Source organism: Eschrichtius robustus, chromosome 19, assembly GCF_028021215.1.
Source record: "Eschrichtius robustus isolate mEscRob2 chromosome 19, mEscRob2.pri, whole genome shotgun sequence".
NCBI lineage: Eukaryota > Metazoa > Chordata > Mammalia > Artiodactyla > Eschrichtiidae > Eschrichtius > Eschrichtius robustus.
In genome coordinates, this window is record NC_090842.1 from 1,456,473 (window position 1) to 1,472,752 (window position 16,280).

Sequence of the window (16,280 nt, forward strand, 5' to 3'; positions counted from 1 at the left end):
CACCCCCTCAGCGCACCCCAGGCTGACTGGGCTTAAGGAGACGTCTCCGTTGTGCGGCCTGGGCCACCTCGTCATGGACCAGAGCTACGTCTGTGCCCTCATTGCCATGATGGTAAGGGCGCCGGCCCGGGCCGCCCCTCGGGCTGGGGCTTCCCGCGGGCTCCCTAGCGACAGATGGTGTCCCGGTGCCCTGTCGCCAGAAGCAGTTGGGGCTGCGACCTGCTAGGCCAAGAGCAGCCCCGGCCAGCGCCCAGGCGCGCGTGTGAGCGGGTGTGTGGGTGTGCCCGGGCCGCTCTCCGGGCCAGCGGGGCAGGTTGGCCTTCCTGTCGGAGCACCGCCCCGGCCCCGGGGGCCCGCCGCCTCGTCAGCCCGGGGGAACGGGGGCTGGGTGCCGGGCCGGGTGTCCCACGCAGCCCTACCCACGCCCCGGCCGCCCAGGTGTGGAGCATTATGTATCACAGCTGGCTGACCTTCGTGCTGCTGCTCTGGGCCTGTCTCATCTGGACCGTACGCAGCCGCCACCAGATGGCCATGCTCTGCTCGCCGTTCATCCTGCTCTACGGGCTGGCGCTCTGCAGCCTGCGCTACGTGTGGGCCATGGACCTGCAGCCCGAGCTGCCCGCCGCCCTGGGCCCCGTCAGCCTGCGCCAGCTGGGGCTGGAGCACACCCGCTACCCCTGCCTGGACCTGGGCGCCATGGTGAGTCTGCTGCCGCCCCTTGAGCGCCTGCGAGGACGCCACGCTGCCCGTCGTCCGGCTCCTAGTGCCGTGGGCGCTCTGGGGCCCGGGGCCCGTGTCTGGTTGTCACCAGGGTCACCCAGCCAGCCCGGAGTGGCTGCTCGAAGAGCGTTCGTTGAAGGAACGAGTGATGACCTCGTGTTGCTGGGGGTGCCGTCCCATCTGCCTGACACGGGCTCTGTGAGCGTCGCACGCGGCCCCTGGGTCTCAGCGAGTGTCTGTGCCTTCGCCGTGTCCCCTTCTGGGACAGGCCATTGCACCTGGACGTCCGTGCTGCTGCCAGTCACGTGTTGGGGGCCTGTGGGTTAGTTATATCTCACTGGGCGAGCCCAGGAGCCTGCAAGTGTGCAAACACCTGTGACCCCGCGTTCACCCGCGGGTCTGTGTGCAAACGGGGTGGTGTGTGAGTGCAGGAGCTGCTGTGTGGGAGCGTGTGCGTCTGTGCGTGAACTCGTGCGCGCGTAGGAGAGGCTGAGCTTCTGCCAGCAGGGAGGCTGGCGCGTGGGCGCCGGGCGGGCCGCCTTCCTGCTGCGGTCTCACCCCCGGCTCTCGTCTCCTCCGGCCGGGCCCGGCTTTGGGGTACCGGCCCCCACTCAGTGACGCCGCCTCCGCCCCCCAGCTGCTGTGCACCCTGACCTTCTGGCTCCTGCTGCGCCAGTTTGTGAAGGAGAAGCTGCTGAAGAGGGCGCGGGACCCCGTGGCGCTGATGGAGGTCACCGTGGCCGCCGCAGGTGAGCGTGGCGGGGGAAGGGGGGAAGGGGGGAAGGGGGGAAGGGGGGAAGGGGGTCGCGGGCGCGGCCCCTCCCCCACCCGCCTGGTCCTGAAGCCGCGCCCCCCTCACCCCACCCCGCCCGGCCCGGCCCGCAGAGCCTGTGCGGACGCGGACGGTGCTGCGGAGCCTGGGGGAGCTGGTCAGGGGCGTGTCCGCCAAGTACTGGGTCTACGTGTGCGCCGGCATGTTCGTCGTGGTCAGCTTCGCCGGCCGCCTTGTCGTGTACAAGATCGTCTACATGCTCCTCTTCCTGCTCTGCCTCACCCTCTTCCAGGTACCGGGGGCGGGGCACGGGGCGTGGGGACGCGGGGCGCGGGCGTGCAGGGCCGCGTGGGCTGACCTCACTGCGCCTGGCCGGCCGGCAGGTCTACTACAGCCTGTGGCGGAAGCTGCTCAAGGCGTTCTGGTGGCTGGTGGTGGCCTACACCATGCTGGTGCTGGTGGCCGTCTACACCTTCCAGTTCCAGGACTTCCCTGCCTACTGGCGCAACCTGACCGGCCTCACGGATGAGCAGTGAGTCTGGGGCGCGGTGGGGAGGGGGCTGCGGCTGGCGCGCTGCCGGTACCGACCCCCCCCTCCCACACAGGCTGGGGGACCTGGGCCTGGAGCAGTTCAGCGTGTCCGAGCTCTTCTCCAGCATCCTGGTGCCTGGCTTCTTCCTGCTCGCCTGCATCCTGCAGCTGCACTACTTCCACAGGCCCTTCATGCAGCTCACCGACCCCGAGCACCGCCCCCCGCCCAGCGCCCGCACCCTGCGCCGGGCTCACAGGTGCGCCCGTCCTCCCTCCTGGGGCCTGGGGGTCTGCAGAGTGTCCCCTGAACCCGCACAGGGGAAGGCCGGTCTCGGGCGGGAATGGAGGCTGTACGGTGAGGGCGGGAGACCCGGAACAGGGTTGAGGCCTCGGCCGCTGCCTGCAGGTGCCGGGGCCTCAGGTACTGGATGTTTTCTTCGACCCGTGGGGATCACGACGTCAAGCCGGGCCCCACTCTCCCACCTAGTGGCTGCAGCACAGGGGTCCCAGCGCTGGGTGGGGGGGTGGCAGGTGGGGCTTCTCTTGTCCCTGGGGGGGCAGGAATGGGAGGGGCTGCAGGACACCCCAGGAACGCGGGAGGGAAGGACACTTCGGGGCCCTGTCCCAGGCAGGACACGGTGAGCGGGACCCCCCTGCTGCAGCAAGAGGAAGAGGAGGCGGCACCCAGAGACGAGGGGCTGGGCGTGGCCGGCCCCCACCAGGCCATACAGGTCCCGGAGGGTAAGCTCAAGGTGCCCAGATCCTGAGCCCCGGAGCCCCGTCAGTACACGGGACGGAACAGCCCAGGCCACAGAGGCCCCGTCCCCTCCTCCTCACCGTCCCCACAACCCCCCAGCCAGCAAGTGGGGCCTGGTGGCAGAGCGGCTACTGGACCTGGCCGCCGGCTTCTCGGACGTCCTCACCCGCACGCAAGTGCTCACGCGGCGCCTGCTGGAGCTGCACGTCTTTAAGCTAGTGGCCCTGTACACCGTGTGGGTGGCCCTGGAGGAGGTGAGTGCGGGCACGCTCAGGCACCCTCGCTGGCCTCCCTGGAGCCGGTACCGGCGCGTGGCTGCGGATCGTGGGCCCGTGGGGAGGGCGCAGCTCTGCCGCCACTGCTCCGCAGCCACTGCCCGCCTGCCCACAGGTGTCGGTGCTGAACTTCCTGCTGGTCGTGCTCTGGGCCTTCGCCCTGCCCTACCCCCGCTTCCGGCCCATGGCCTCCTGCCTGGCCACCGTGTGGACCTGTGTCATCATCGTGTGCAAGATGCTGTACCAGCTGAAGGTCGTCAGCCCCCACGAGTACGCCAGCAACTGCACCGAGGTACGGCCGCTGCTCCGGCTCGGGTGGAGGGACGGACGCAGGGGGCCTGTCCCTGGGGCCTGGGCTTCCCGCGGAGGACCCGCTCCCCAGGTCGAGACATCTGGGTTCAGAGATGTGTCCCGACCTGTATGACTCCCTGACGGAAGCGCAGGTCCTGGTGTGAGGGGCACAGAGGCCCGACATCCACTGGAGGGAAGTGCGGGGCTGCTCAGGGAAGCCCACCCATTGATTTCTCTTCACTCTCCCAGGCCCTGCTGGTGGCCTCCCTGTCACCGCCGAGGTGGCGGGGAGGCTGACAGCGCCCCGTGTCCCTGGTTGGGGACAGCCGTGCTCTGGCCCAGACCCGTTGGAGCTGTGGCTGCAGCCGGGGTGTCACACGGGGCTGGCGGTCCCTGGGGTCAGCGTCCGGTTCCTGGTGGGGAGCCGGTGCTGACGCCACCCCTCCCCCAGCCCTTTCCCAACAGCACGAACCTGCAGAAGACGGAGATCCACGAGTCCTTGCTGTACCGGGGACCCATCGACCCTGCCAACTGGTTTGGGGTGCGGAAGGGCTTCCCGAACCTGGGCTACATCCAAGTGAGTGCGGGGCGGGTGGGCCAGGTGGGGTGGTGGAGCCAGGGGGTGGGCGGGGCCTGACTGCCCGCGCCCCCCAGAACCACCTGCAGATCCTGCTGCTGCTGGTGTTCGAGGCCGTGGTGTACCGGTGCCAGGACTACCACCGCCGCCGGCACCAGCTGGCCCCGCTGCCGGCCCAGGCCGTCTGCACCGACGGCACCCGCCAGCGGCTGGACCGCGACCTGCCCAGCTGCCTCAAGTACTTCGTCAACTTCTTCTTCTACAAATTTGGGCTGGAGGTGAGGCGGGCGTCGACCCTCGCCCCCTCCCTGGGCTGGGCGGGGCCACTGGGGGTCCTTGCCACCCTCCGTGGGGCCTTCTGCAATGGGCAGGCCCAGGGCATGGGGAGGGGGGCGGCCACCGAGGGTGCCGGGTCCTCCAGCTGAGTTGGCCTTGCTTGGAGAGGGGCCTGCAGAGTGAGGGCAGGGGGCTGGGGCCCCGGCGGGAGACGGGCGAGTCTCGACTCCGCCACGGAGCCCCTACCTTGGTTTCACCCCCAACCGTGGAAACGTGCCCAGCCTCTCTATCCCTCCAGGAGGGTGGCCTGGGCCGTCGTGAGCCTGGGCCGTCGTGAGCCTGGGCCGCTGCCCCTACCCTGGGCACAAGCACTACCGCCCGAGGCTGCCCAGAGGCAGAGCCAGGAGGACCCCTCCCCCGGCTCACTGTGTCCCCATCCTGGTCACCTTGTCCCCCTGTGCCACCCCCAGATCTGCTTCCTGATGGCCGTGAACGTGATCGGGCAGCGCATGAACTTCATGGTCATCCTGCACGGCTGCTGGCTGGTGGCCATCCTCACCCGCCGGCGCCGTGAGGCCATCGCCCGCCTCTGGCCCAACTACTGCCTCTTCCTGGCGCTCTTCCTGCTCTACCAGTACCTGCTGTGCCTGGGCATCCCCCCCGCCCTGTGCATCGGTGAGCAGGGTGGCCTGCGGGCTGGGGTGGGGCGTGCGTGGCTGCACCCAACCTGGGCATCCCAGCCCCTGGAGTGGCCTCAGCCCCCTCCTTCCCGTGCATGGACTCTGTGGGCTGCAGCCGTGCTGACTCTGGGGGGCGTGCTGGCCCCCTCGCTGGTCTCCCCTAATCCTCTGCGTTCTTTTTGCCAAACGTTCTATTTTGAAAACTTTCAAACAACCGGAGAGGTTGGGAGAATAGTCCAAGGAGCAGCTAGCTGTACGCTCTTCCCAAGCAAATGGGAGTCTGTGTGGGCTCCGCGCTCAGTACACCCAGGGCGGGGACCCTCTGTGTTCAGGACGGTGACCATGCCCGGCCGTCCATCCCTGGATGATACCCCGGTCTGATGCGCCATCCATACTCAGCGGCCTTGTCCTCAGGGCCATGTCCCTGGTAGCTGTTGGCTTTGACCAGGAGCTGACGGGAGTGCTTGGCCGTCCTCTTCTCCCGTCGTCTTTGGTCAAGACTGTCCCAGCCTCTGTCTCTTGTGATCTTTCCAGAGTCAGGCCACCAGGGGGCTTACAGAAAGCCCTGAACTTGGATTTGTGGGTTGTGCACCAGTGCTTAGACACTGGTGAATGCTTGGGCAGGAATGGTCCACGACGGGGAGTCAAGCAGCCATCAGGGCGTTGGGGGCCCCCAGCCCACCCTGTCAGGGGACCAGCGCTCTGCCCCGTGTGTCCACGTCTGCTGACTCTCCCTCCCGTTGGCGGGACTTCCTAAAATGGACATTTTCGATTTCTGTCTTTCCTGGTACGTTTGTTACTTGGCTTCTCTGCGAGAAGGAGCTTTGATTTCTCTCCCTCCCCGCTCTGTTTCCTGTTGTCTTGTCAGCGGGCGCAGGGTTCTGTCTGAACGGGCGCAGGGTTCTGTCTGAACGCCGTGTAATCCATCCTGTGTTCCCGTTCCCGTTCAGAGCGTCTCAGAGGTGCCCGTGGCGCCCTCCAGGCAGGCACTTCGATGTCCTCATCAGTATTTTTGGAAGTCAGGCCCCTGCCCCGTGAAAGGTCCGTTTTGGGTTACAGTCTGTGAGTTTTGGCTGAAGAGTAGCAGAAGCAGAGCAGAGTTCCTAAACGTCCTTCACCCAGTTTCCCCGATGGGAACGTCAGCCTCTGAAGCGACCCAGCACAGCACCCAAAGTTAAGAACCAAAATGGGTGCCAGGCCACCAACCATGGCCGGAACCACGGGCCCGCATGGCTGTCCCCAGGGGCCCCCACGCAGACCCCTTGGGCCGGCTCCTTGGGCTCCTTTGTCTTTCATCACCTTGAGACTGTGGGGAACACGAAGTGGTCGTTTGTAGAACACCCCTCAACCCAGCATCGACGGGTGTTTCTCCCTTAGACCAGGTTACGCACTTTTGGCAAGCAAACCACAGCCGTGACTTGCCCGTCTCGGTGCGTCAGGTTGGGGCTGGTGTGTCTCATCGTGGTGACACCCCTTTTCCGCCAGTCTCGCCGGTGCTTGTCACTGTCGCGTGTTCACTTGCAGGGCGAGCTTAGGACCCGGCAGGAGTCTTGTTTCCGTGTGAACTCGCGCCCACTGGCTTTAGCGCGCTCGGTGGATCCGCCCGCGGGGGCTGTTTGGTTCTCTGACAGTGACTTTCTGTCTCCTGTGGTGATTGATCGGCATCATCTGTAAAGAAGAGCTGTCCCTTCTCCCCGCTGATCTGTCCAGTTGTTTACTCATCTGTAGAGACTCTGGGCCTTTATTCCCAGGCTTCTGCTGCACGCCTGTCGCTGGTGCTCTGTGTTCACACGTCCCAGTGTTGGCCCTGGGATACGTCCTCACTCTTGGCTCCACCAGGCGCTGCTGCCTCGGGACCCCCCCTGCCTCCATCCCCAGGAAGTCGGCCCCCGCCCCACGGAGCCTGGTTCCTTTCACTGGAGGGTGAAATTCAGAAACCAAGACCTTGGCTCTGGGTGTGCGCGTTGCTACGCGGTGTCACTGCTCCTCCTTCATCTTGGTGGACAGTGTCTTTCTTCTGTCAAGACACCGTTTGCAAAGCTACTTAGGGCAGTTCCTTTCTTCCCGGCCCCTCCCGGGAGGTGAGTCACACACACGCTGTCCCATTAGGTCACCTGTCAGTCTGCGCTCCGTCCCGGGCTCCCCCAACCATGTAGTGGAATTCACTCTGTGGTGCTGACCAGCATGTAGAGCTGGTCCGTCCCCAGGTCCCTGCCCCCGACCCATCCCCAGCGACCACCGTGGTCTCCATCCCTATGGTTTGCCTTTGGATGGTGTAACCTAGGGGTCTGGCTTCTCTCATGAGATGCAGTTAAGGTGCGTCGGGCTGTGGCCTGGATGACGCTTTGCTCACGTTCCTTGCTGGGCAGTTTTCCTCGGGTTGGATGCACCAGAGTTGGCTTGACCTTTCCCCCCGTGGATGGCACTGGGCCATTTCCAGGTCTGGGATGTCGGGGATAAGGGGCTGTGGACGTTCGTTCGTTTGGTGGTGCACAGGTGTTTGTGTGGCCGTGGTTTTCATTTCTCTGGGATGAGCACCCAGGGTGGTCCCACCCCTTCACCTCCACGCCAGCACTTGGCATCCACACGGTTTTATTTTAGCCATTCTGACAGGTGCGCAATGAAGCCTCATTAGGGTCCACGCCGACCGTGGCCCACACACGGGGCCGTGCCCGCCCACCTGCCCATGTACCCCCTCCCCAGCCACTGACGCCTGGGCACACGTCCGTGAGAACTGGGCTGTCTGGTCCTGTGCGCTCCGGAGACTGCGGGTGGGAGTGGGTGCCCGAGCGACTCCCGGGGACGCTGGGGACGGGCTGGGATGGTGGGTGATGGGCACCCTCTTCCCACAGACTACCCGTGGCGCTGGAGCCGGGCTGTCCCCGTGAACTCTGCCCTGATCCGGTGGCTCTACCTGCCTGACTTCTTCAGTGCCCCCAATGCCACCAACCTCATCAGTGAGTCCCCCGGGGCCCCTCGTGCACACACGGCACTGCTGGCCGTGCGGGAAGCCATGCGGGTTCCCGCGGGGTAGGTGGCAGGCGGGCGCCGACCCTCCTCTCCGGCCAGCGAGGGCTGCATCATCCAGGCTTTGCCGGCTGGTCCAGTTCTACAGTTCCCCGCGGGGGCGTGTGTTCCGTGAGCGTGCCTGGTCCCACGGGCCCACCTCACATGCGCACTTCCTGCCACACGGTGTGGGCGCCGGTGTGCGTGCAAGTGTGGACACGGGCATGGGTGTGCACACAAGTATGGATGTGGGGGAGGACACAGGTGTGCACATACTGATGCCACATGGTGTACAGTCAGGCTCCCGTGGGCGTTTCCTGACACCCGTGTGGTGCCTGTAGACCCCCATGTGTACACATGCAGAACGTGTACACAGGCGTGTTCCCCAGCACCCACGTGCACATCCACGCTGTGTGTAGATGCCGGCGTGAACACGCGTGCACGCTTCTGCCCAGCCCCTGTGCCCCCCAGGGCCTGGGGGATGAGAGCAGCCGGGCAGGACGTGCCCTGCGCCCCGTCGTGGGCCAGGCCTCTGTGCAGCCAGCGCTTCCCGGGGCGCGGCGCGGCGCGGCGCGGCAGTGGCCTCCTGTGTGCCCACAGGTGACGTCCTCCTGCTGCTCTGCGCCGCCCAGCAGTGGCAGGTGTTCTTGGCCGAGCGCACGGAGGAGTGGCAGCTCATGGCAGGTGTTAACACTGACCGCCTGGAGCCGCTGCAGGGGGAGCCCAACCCCGTGCCCAACTTCGTCCACTGCAGGTGGGCGTCGCAGAGGCCGCGGGGCTCCCGGGGCCGACCGATGCGCCTGGGCCCAAGCGGGACTGAGCCAGGACGCGCGCTGCCAGGGGCGTCTCCGTGGCCGGGGCGAGGGCTGGATGCCGACCCCGCAGCAGAGGGGCCGCCCGGGAGTTCCTCTGGTCCCGGGCTGCGGCGGAGGCGGCGGTGACCAGGGCCCAGAGTGACGCTCCGCCCGGCAGGTCCTACCTCGACACGCTGAAGGTGGCCGTCTTCCGCTACCTCTTCTGGCTGGTGCTGGTGGTGGTGTTCGTCACGGGGGCCACACGCGTCAGCATCTTCGGGCTGGGCTACCTGCTGGCCTGCTTCTACCTGCTGCTGTTTGGCACCAGCCTGCAGCAGAAGGACACGCGCGCCCGCCTCGTGCTGTGGGACTGCCTCATTCTCTACAACGTCACCGTCATTGTCTCCAAGAACATGCTCTCGGTGAGCCCGGCCCCTGGCCCCCGGCCCCCGGCCCCCAGCCCCCAGCTCCCGCCCGGGGCGCCCAGGCTGACCCCGCTCCTCCCGCCCTCAGCTGCTGTCCTGCGTCTTCGTGGAGCAGATGCAGAGCAGCTTCTGCTGGGTCATCCAGCTCTTCAGCCTCGTGTGCACGGTCAAAGGCTACTACAACCGTGAGTGGGCGAGGCAGGCGGCTGGGGCCCCAAGGCGCGTGGGGACGCACGCGGCTTCCAGGACCCTGACCTGGCTGGCGTCCATCCGCAGCCAAGGAGATGCTGGGCCGCGACCAGGACTGCCTGCTGCCAGTGGAGGAGGCGGGCGTCCTGTGGGACAGCGTCTGCTTCCTGTTCCTGCTGCTGCAGCGCCGCGTCTTCCTCAGCTACTACTTCTTGCACGTCCGGGCCGAGCTCCGCGCCACTGCCCTGCAGGCCTCCAGGTGGGCCCCCCACTGCGCCCCGGGCCGGCCCTCCGTGACGTGACCCGTCCCCTAGAGGGAGAACCAAGGAGACAGACCCGCTAGGACCTTCTCCATACGCCGGTGGTACCTGGCCTCGGCCCGGGCTCTGGCACCAGCTGGCGCCTCAGGCCGGTTGTGGCCACCGCGCTGGCCCAAGGGTGCGTCCCCGCACTTCAGCTGTTGGGCCAGCGGCTCTCCCATCCCCCCCCGCATCTTCTACCCCGTTAAGACTGGAGGCTGCGGGAGGGTCTCCCTCTCACAGAAGCAGCACTCGACAGGGCAGGGGTCAAGCTTGGTGGGCTGGGCCCCTGCTGCTGTGAGCGGGCAGGACCTGGGATGCCTGGCTGAGCCGGAGCTGATGCCCCACCCCCCTCGCTGCCCCACAGGGGCTTTGCCCTCTACAATGCTGCCAACCTCAAGACCATCGAGCTCCACCGCAGGGCAGAGGAGAAGTCGCTGGCCCAGCTGAAAAGACAGTAGGTGCCGTGTGGGCGGGGCCGCGGGCTCTCTGGCCCCGCCCTGCCCGGCCCTGAGCCGCCTCCCGCCCTGCAGGATGGAGCGCATCCGGGCCAAGCAGGAGAAGCACAGGCAGGGCCGGGCCGGCCGCGGCCACCTTCAGGGCTCCCTGGACTCCAGCCAGGAGCCAGGTGAGTGTGGACGGAGCCCCAGCAGGCCCTGCGTCCCCGTGCGTCCATGCCCGCTGGAGCCTGCCTGTGTCTGTGCCGTGTGACATCCCACGGGGCTTCTGGCCCGACTACCCTGTGCTGCTTGGTCACTCTCCGTCCCCACAGGCCACGTGGCCGGCCCCTGACTATCCGTCTGCACTTGTGGTTTGTCCTCTCCCCCTCCCGTGGCACCACACGTGGCCCCTTCGTTGCCCTGGGGGCTCCCCGCTGGCTCACGCTCAGCCCGCCTCTCCACAGGGCCCGGCCGTCCAGGGGGCTCCTCCTCGCCACGGCCACAGTGGTGGCGGCCCTGGCTGGACCACGCCACAGGTACTGCCCCCACCTGGCCCGCCCTGGCTGCCCTCTCAGAGCTGCTGCGCGCCAGGCAGGCCTCCCCCACCCTGGCCGCTGTCTGCCCCCGGGACAGAGGGAGCACGCCCTGCGCTGACCTGGCCAGCGCCCCCCAGGAGCCGTGTGTGCGGGCTCTCAGGCCTCGGGCCGTGTCCCCGACAGCAGGCCCTGTCGGCCTCCTGCTTCCTAACGCTCGGGCTCGGAAGTCTGGATCCTGGCTGCTGGTCGGCACCGTCCCTGCCTTCCCCGCCCTGCCCCCACGCGTTCCTCTCACGCAGTCTGGTCTCGTCCCACCGCTCCCGCCTGTGTCCCCCAGCCCCTGCGGCCATCCCTCGGGGGAGGGTGGCGTGCAGGCCTTGGCCCAGGGTCACAGGCTGCTGAGGGAACCCGGCGTGGCCAGGCTGTTACTGGACCTACCCCAAACCGAGGAGACGGACTCGAGGGTCCGGGGGAGGAGGAGGGAGGGGCAGAGCCCAGCCGTGGGGGCGGCCAGCTCTCAGTGACCCCTGCCCACAGTCATCCACTCCGGGGACTACTTCCTGTTCGAGTCCGACAGCGAGGAGGAGGAGGAGGCCCAGCCTGAGGACTCCCGGCCGTCAGCACAGAGTGCCTTCCAGGTGAGCGCCTGGGCTGGCTAGGGCCGCACAAGGAGGACGGACGCCCCCAAGGCCTAGGGAGCCTCCCCGGCCCCATCCCGATCTCCTGCGCCCACAAGTCGAGCGGGAGAGCAGGCTCTGGGGGTACAGGTCACAGGCAGCTGTGTGTCCCTCCGATCACCCAGGCCTGTGGTGGCCACTGGAGCCCGGAGACGGGCTCAGTGTGTGCTGGACACACGTTCTCCTGTGCATCTTTGGGCCCCTGGCTGTCAGCACGGGGCCTGGCGCTGACAAGCAGGACACGCTGGGTGGGCTGCACGCACCGCCCGGTCCTCCCCCCACAGTTCCGTGGCCCATTTCCCGCCCGGGCTCAGGGAGCTGACGGCCCCCAGCTCAGCCTCCTGACCCCAGGCCCCTCGGCTAATGGGATCAGAAGGTCAGGGGAGGCCGAGTGCTAAGCCAGGGCCCTGGCCTGCAGATGGCGTACCAGGCGTGGGTGACCAACGCCCAGACGGTGCTGCACCAGCAGCGGCGGGAGCGGGCAGAGCAGCTGCCCCCAGGTGAGTCCGGCTGCCGGCGGGTTGCAGGGAGGTGGGGCTGCAAGGTGCTGACCGGCACCCCTGTGCCCAGGAGGCGACCCAGGCCAGGAGGCAGAGCTGGCGGAGGGCTTGGAGGATGAGGTGGCCGGTGAGTTGGCCCGAGGGCTAGGAGCCGGGGGGCTGGGGGTCTCCCAGTAGGCGTCCCTCCAGCGCCCTCCTGCCCCGCCCCCGCCGCAGGCCGCAGCCACGTGATGCAGCGCGCGCTGAGCACCGTGCAGCTCCTGTGGGTGCTGGGCCAGGCGCTGGTGGACGGGCTGGTGTGCTGGCTGCACGACTTCACGCGGCACCACCGCGCCACGAGCGACGTGCTGCGCGCGGAACGCTACCTGCTCACGCAGGAGCTGCTCCGGGTGAGTGGGCCGCCCCTGCCCCGGCCTGCCCCCTGCACTCCACGCCACGCCCACTGAGGGCACCCCTCACGCCTTCTTGCCCACCGTGGCTGCCCTGAGCCCCTCGCCGCCCTGCAGGGCGGAGAGGTGCGGCGGGACGTGCTGGACCAGCTGTACGCCAGCGAAGCTGAAATGATCCGTGATGCACTGAGCACACCATCGAGGTAGGAGAGGGGTCTGGGGGCTCAAGCTGGAGCGGGGACCCACCCCGCCGGCCTGGCTTTGGCCCAGAGTGAGGTCCAGCCCCGGCACCTGGGCTGCTGCACAGGGGCAGGCAGCCGGCTGGGCGCTCATCCACCAGAGACCCCGAAGCCCTCCAGGCCCGCCCCAGAGCCCGAGGGGAGCGCAGGCCACCTTGTGACCCTGCCCTCCTGCAGCGGGCTGGGGGCGGAGGAGCCACTGAGCAGCGTGACCGAGGACATCAGCAGCCCCCTGAGCACCAGCTACAACACCCACAGCAGCAGCGAGGAGATGGTCACCGAGCCCGGGGCTTCGCTGCACGGCTCCCGGGAGCTTCCCGCCGGCGGCCGCGCCAGAATGCGCACAGCCAGCGAGCTGCTCCTGGACAGGTGCGCGGGGAGGGGTGTACGGCGGGCGGGCCGGTGGGCCCAGGCCTGCCTGGTGGCCGCAGAGGCTCTGAGCCTGGTCCCCCCGCAGGTGCCTGCACATCCCGGAGCTGGAGGAGGCTGAGCGGTTCGCGGCAGGACAGGGCCGCGCGCTGCGGCTGCTGGAGGCCGTGTACCAGTGCGTGGCCGCCCACTCGGAGCTGCTCTGCTACTTCGTCATCATCCTCAACCACATGGTCACCGCCTCGACCGCCTCCCTGGTGCTGCCCGTGCTGGTCTTCCTGTGGGCCACGCTGTCCATCCCACGGCCCAGCAAGCGCTTCTGGATGACAGCCATTGTTTTCACCGAGGTGGGCATCGCCGGGCTGGCAGTGGGGGTGCGGGTCGGGGGCTGGCGCCCCGCTGACCCCTCTCCCTTGCAGGTCACAGTGGTCGCCAAGTACCTGTTCCAGTTTGGCTTCTTCCCCTGGAACAGCCACGCCGTGCTGCGGCGCTACGAAAACAAGCCCTACTTCCCGCCACGCATCCTGGGCCTGGAGAAGAGCGACAGCTACGTCAAGTACGACCTGCTGCAGCTCATGGTGCTCTTCTTCCACCGCGCCCAGCTGCTGGTGAGCGCATGCGCCCTGCTGCAGGGCAGCCGCCTCTCACGCACACAGCGCACACGGTCGCACACAACGCACGCACACACGCCCAGCCATCTTGCTCCAAGAGGCAGGCCGGACGCCGCGACGCCCAGCGTGGGCCTGGCCACCTCGCCCGCTCTGTGTGCTGCCCAATGCGGCCACGCCGGCCTCCTCACCAGCCCCCCACCTCTCTCCACAGTGCTACGGCCTCTGGGATCACGACGAGGACCCTCTCTCGAACGAGCGTGACAGGGGTGGTGGGAAGGACAAGGGGGCTGAGGAGGAGCCGGCCCTGCTGGGACCCCACGGGGAGCCAGGGGCGGCCAGGGCCCCCACTGAGGACGACATCCCGGTGGAAGCAAAGGACGCGCCCCCAGAGCCCCGTGACGAGAGGCGCGTCAGCCTGCATCTCAGGAGGAGGAGGAAGGAGAGCACAGAACCCAGAGGACGGGCAGCCACTGGTACGAGGGCCTGGCCACGCACAGCCGTCGCAGCCCACCCAGTGGAGCCACTGCCCCAGCCGCGTCCCTCGGTGGAGGGGGGGTTCTCCCTGCACTCGGTCTGGTCTGTGAGGTGGGGCAAAGGCAGCCCCTGGGGGTCTCGGGACGGGCAGGAGTCTGAGCTGGGCCCAGCCCCCGTGCCGTAGGCTCTCTCAGCAGCGGCTGCTCCCCCACAGAAGGTGAGGACGGCAAGGAGGTGGGAGCAGAGACGGCGGCTGCAGAGAGCGAGAAGAGGCGGAGCCGCCCCCGCGAAAGAGTGAGGGCCCTGGGGCTCCGGCTGCAGAGCTTCTGCCTGTCTCTGTGAGTGACCCGGCCGGGAGCGCCCAGGCCAGGGTGGGTGGGAGGAGCGGGGCCTGGACTGAGGCGGCTCGCCTGCAGGGTCCGGAGCACGTACTGGCCGGTGCGGCGCTTCTTCCACGACATCCTGCACACTCAGTACCGGGCGGCCACCGACGTCTACGCCCTCATGTTCTTGGCCGACGTCGTCGACTTCGTCATCATCATCTTCGGATTCTGGGCCTTTGGGGTGAGTCGGGTCTCCAGGCCCCCAGGAGCACAGGGCCCCACAGCTGCGGCCGCGCCCCTGACCTCTGCTCCCCCGCCACAGAAGCACTCGGCGGCCACAGACATCACGTCCTCCCTGTCGGACGACCAGGTGCCAGAGGCCTTCCTGGTCATGTTGCTGATCCAGTTTGGCACAATGGTCGTGGACCGCGCCCTCTACCTGCGCAAGACCGTGCTGGGCAAGCTGGCCTTCCAGGTCGTCTTGGTGCTGGCCGTGCACCTCTGGATGTTCTTCATCCTGCCCGCTGTCACCGAGCGGTAGGTGCCGGGGCTCAGGCCCTGCCTGGAGAGACGTTCCTGCTGGTGCCCGGCAGAAGCAGGGGTGGGTCGGGGACCTCGGAGCTCCGGCCTCGAGACAGGCACCCTGACCTGGCTTCGTGTCCCGTCCAGGATGTTCAGCCAGAACGCGGTGGCCCAGCTGTGGTACTTCGTCAAATGCATCTACTTCGCCCTGTCTGCCTACCAGATCCGCTGCGGCTACCCCACCCGCATCCTCGGCAACTTCCTCACCAAGAAGTACAACCACCTGAACCTCTTCCTCTTCCAGGGGTGAGTGTGGCTGGCCTGGGCACCTGCGGCAGGGCTGCCCTCCCCGCCGGCCCGCGTGACGGTGCCCTGGCCTCCGGCAGGTTCCGGCTGGTGCCGTTCCTGGTGGAGCTGCGGGCTGTGATGGACTGGGTGTGGACGGACACCACGCTGTCCCTGTCCAACTGGATGTGCGTGGAGGACATCTATGCCAACATCTTCATCATCAAGTGCAGCCGAGAGACAGAAAAGGTGCCCGGGCCCCGAGGCGGGGGTAGCAGGGGACACTGGTCACTCCCCACTGGGGTCCCTCCTGGGGTTCACAGCCCACGAAACGTGAGAGCGCATCGTCCTGAAAACTTCCTGGAGGCCAGAAGGGGCTTCTCCGAGGGGACAGTGAATGTGGCCGTGTTGGGGTGGCCAGCCACAGAGGGGCCTGAGCAGACGCCGGGCAGGAGAGGCCTGGCTTCTCGGGCCCTGGTTCACTAGCACGGGTCATGGTGTGGGCACTAAGACGTTAACTGGGTTTCTGTGGAGTTTTTAGCAGTTTTATTGATAAAATTCACACACCTCCAGTTTGGTGGTTTCTAGTCTGTTCAGACTTACGCAGCCGTCAGCACAATTAAAGACGGTGCTCATCGTCCAGACCGAAGCTCCGCTCCCACTAGCACTCAGCCCCCAGCCCCTGGCCCCCGTCCATCTTCTACACGGATGTGCCTGTTCCTATCGTGCCACTTACGTGGAACCACGGGACACGTGGCCTCCCGTGACTGGCTTCTCTCAGCACGACGCGGCCCAGGTTTATCCACGCAGCCATGTCACGGTTTCATTTCTTCTCGGGGCTGAGTAGTATTCCACCATAATAAGCCTTCTGGGTGTCCTAAAAAACGCCCCCACGGCCATTCACGTCCAGAACTGCGGCCACAGGCCCGCTTTTCTCCTGGTGCACACCTAGGAGTGGAACTCAGCACCTCGGGGGGCTCCAGGCTCCCCTTCCGAGGAGCCGCGTGGGTGTTGCTGGGGGGGGGGGCCATCCTGCCTGCCCACTTGTTACTGTCTGATCTCACCGGTCCTGGCAGGGGTGAGGCGGTCTCTCACCGCGGTTCTTTCATTTCCGGGTGACTAATAATGTCAAGCATCTTTTCCTGTGCTTGTCGGTCACTCGTGTATCACCTTTGGAGACGCATCCGTTCACATTTTTTGGCGGCTTTTACTTGGGTGGTTTTCTATCGTTGTGAGAGTTCTTTTGTGTATTCCGAACACTAGATCCTTCTCAGGGAGATTTGCCCTGAAGGCTTTTACCGTTTTAGGTCTTAGGTCCGAGTT

General features: G+C 67.1%; 1 protein-coding gene across 4 annotated transcripts in view; it reads left to right on the forward strand.

The window, feature by feature from the left end:
• Positions 1 to 16,280, forward strand: part of PIEZO1 (piezo type mechanosensitive ion channel component 1 (Er blood group)) — a 55,117-nt gene that overhangs the window by 36,775 nt on the left and 2,062 nt on the right. For 3 of the 4 annotated variants that reach the window (XM_068527749.1, XM_068527747.1, XM_068527750.1), the window contains exons 11-44: positions 12 to 112; positions 439 to 699; positions 1,358 to 1,469; positions 1,606 to 1,784; positions 1,876 to 2,024; positions 2,098 to 2,280; positions 2,652 to 2,764; positions 2,880 to 3,034; positions 3,171 to 3,347; positions 3,798 to 3,923; positions 4,001 to 4,201; positions 4,670 to 4,874; positions 7,732 to 7,836; positions 8,486 to 8,639; positions 8,858 to 9,101; positions 9,193 to 9,289; positions 9,381 to 9,552; positions 9,960 to 10,049; positions 10,126 to 10,220; positions 10,497 to 10,568; positions 11,106 to 11,206; positions 11,664 to 11,745; positions 11,816 to 11,872; positions 11,962 to 12,134; positions 12,252 to 12,337; positions 12,551 to 12,742; positions 12,831 to 13,089; positions 13,162 to 13,350; positions 13,565 to 13,826; positions 14,042 to 14,165; positions 14,244 to 14,391; positions 14,473 to 14,687; positions 14,820 to 14,978; positions 15,059 to 15,206. In XM_068527749.1, coding sequence (XP_068383850.1) covers positions 12 to 112; positions 439 to 699; positions 1,358 to 1,469; positions 1,606 to 1,784; positions 1,876 to 2,024; positions 2,098 to 2,280; positions 2,652 to 2,764; positions 2,880 to 3,034; positions 3,171 to 3,347; positions 3,798 to 3,923; positions 4,001 to 4,201; positions 4,670 to 4,874; positions 7,732 to 7,836; positions 8,486 to 8,639; positions 8,858 to 9,101; positions 9,193 to 9,289; positions 9,381 to 9,552; positions 9,960 to 10,049; positions 10,126 to 10,220; positions 10,497 to 10,568; positions 11,106 to 11,206; positions 11,664 to 11,745; positions 11,816 to 11,872; positions 11,962 to 12,134; positions 12,252 to 12,337; positions 12,551 to 12,742; positions 12,831 to 13,089; positions 13,162 to 13,350; positions 13,565 to 13,826; positions 14,042 to 14,165; positions 14,244 to 14,391; positions 14,473 to 14,687; positions 14,820 to 14,978; positions 15,059 to 15,206 — 5,186 coding nt within the window. The remainder of the gene's footprint in view (positions 1 to 11; positions 113 to 438; positions 700 to 1,357; positions 1,470 to 1,605; positions 1,785 to 1,875; positions 2,025 to 2,097; positions 2,281 to 2,651; positions 2,765 to 2,879; positions 3,035 to 3,170; positions 3,348 to 3,797; positions 3,924 to 4,000; positions 4,202 to 4,669; positions 4,875 to 7,731; positions 7,837 to 8,485; positions 8,640 to 8,857; positions 9,102 to 9,192; positions 9,290 to 9,380; positions 9,553 to 9,959; positions 10,050 to 10,125; positions 10,221 to 10,496; positions 10,569 to 11,105; positions 11,207 to 11,663; positions 11,746 to 11,815; positions 11,873 to 11,961; positions 12,135 to 12,251; positions 12,338 to 12,550; positions 12,743 to 12,830; positions 13,090 to 13,161; positions 13,351 to 13,564; positions 13,827 to 14,041; positions 14,166 to 14,243; positions 14,392 to 14,472; positions 14,688 to 14,819; positions 14,979 to 15,058; positions 15,207 to 16,280) is intronic. The other variant, XM_068527748.1, reaches the window with a different exon arrangement.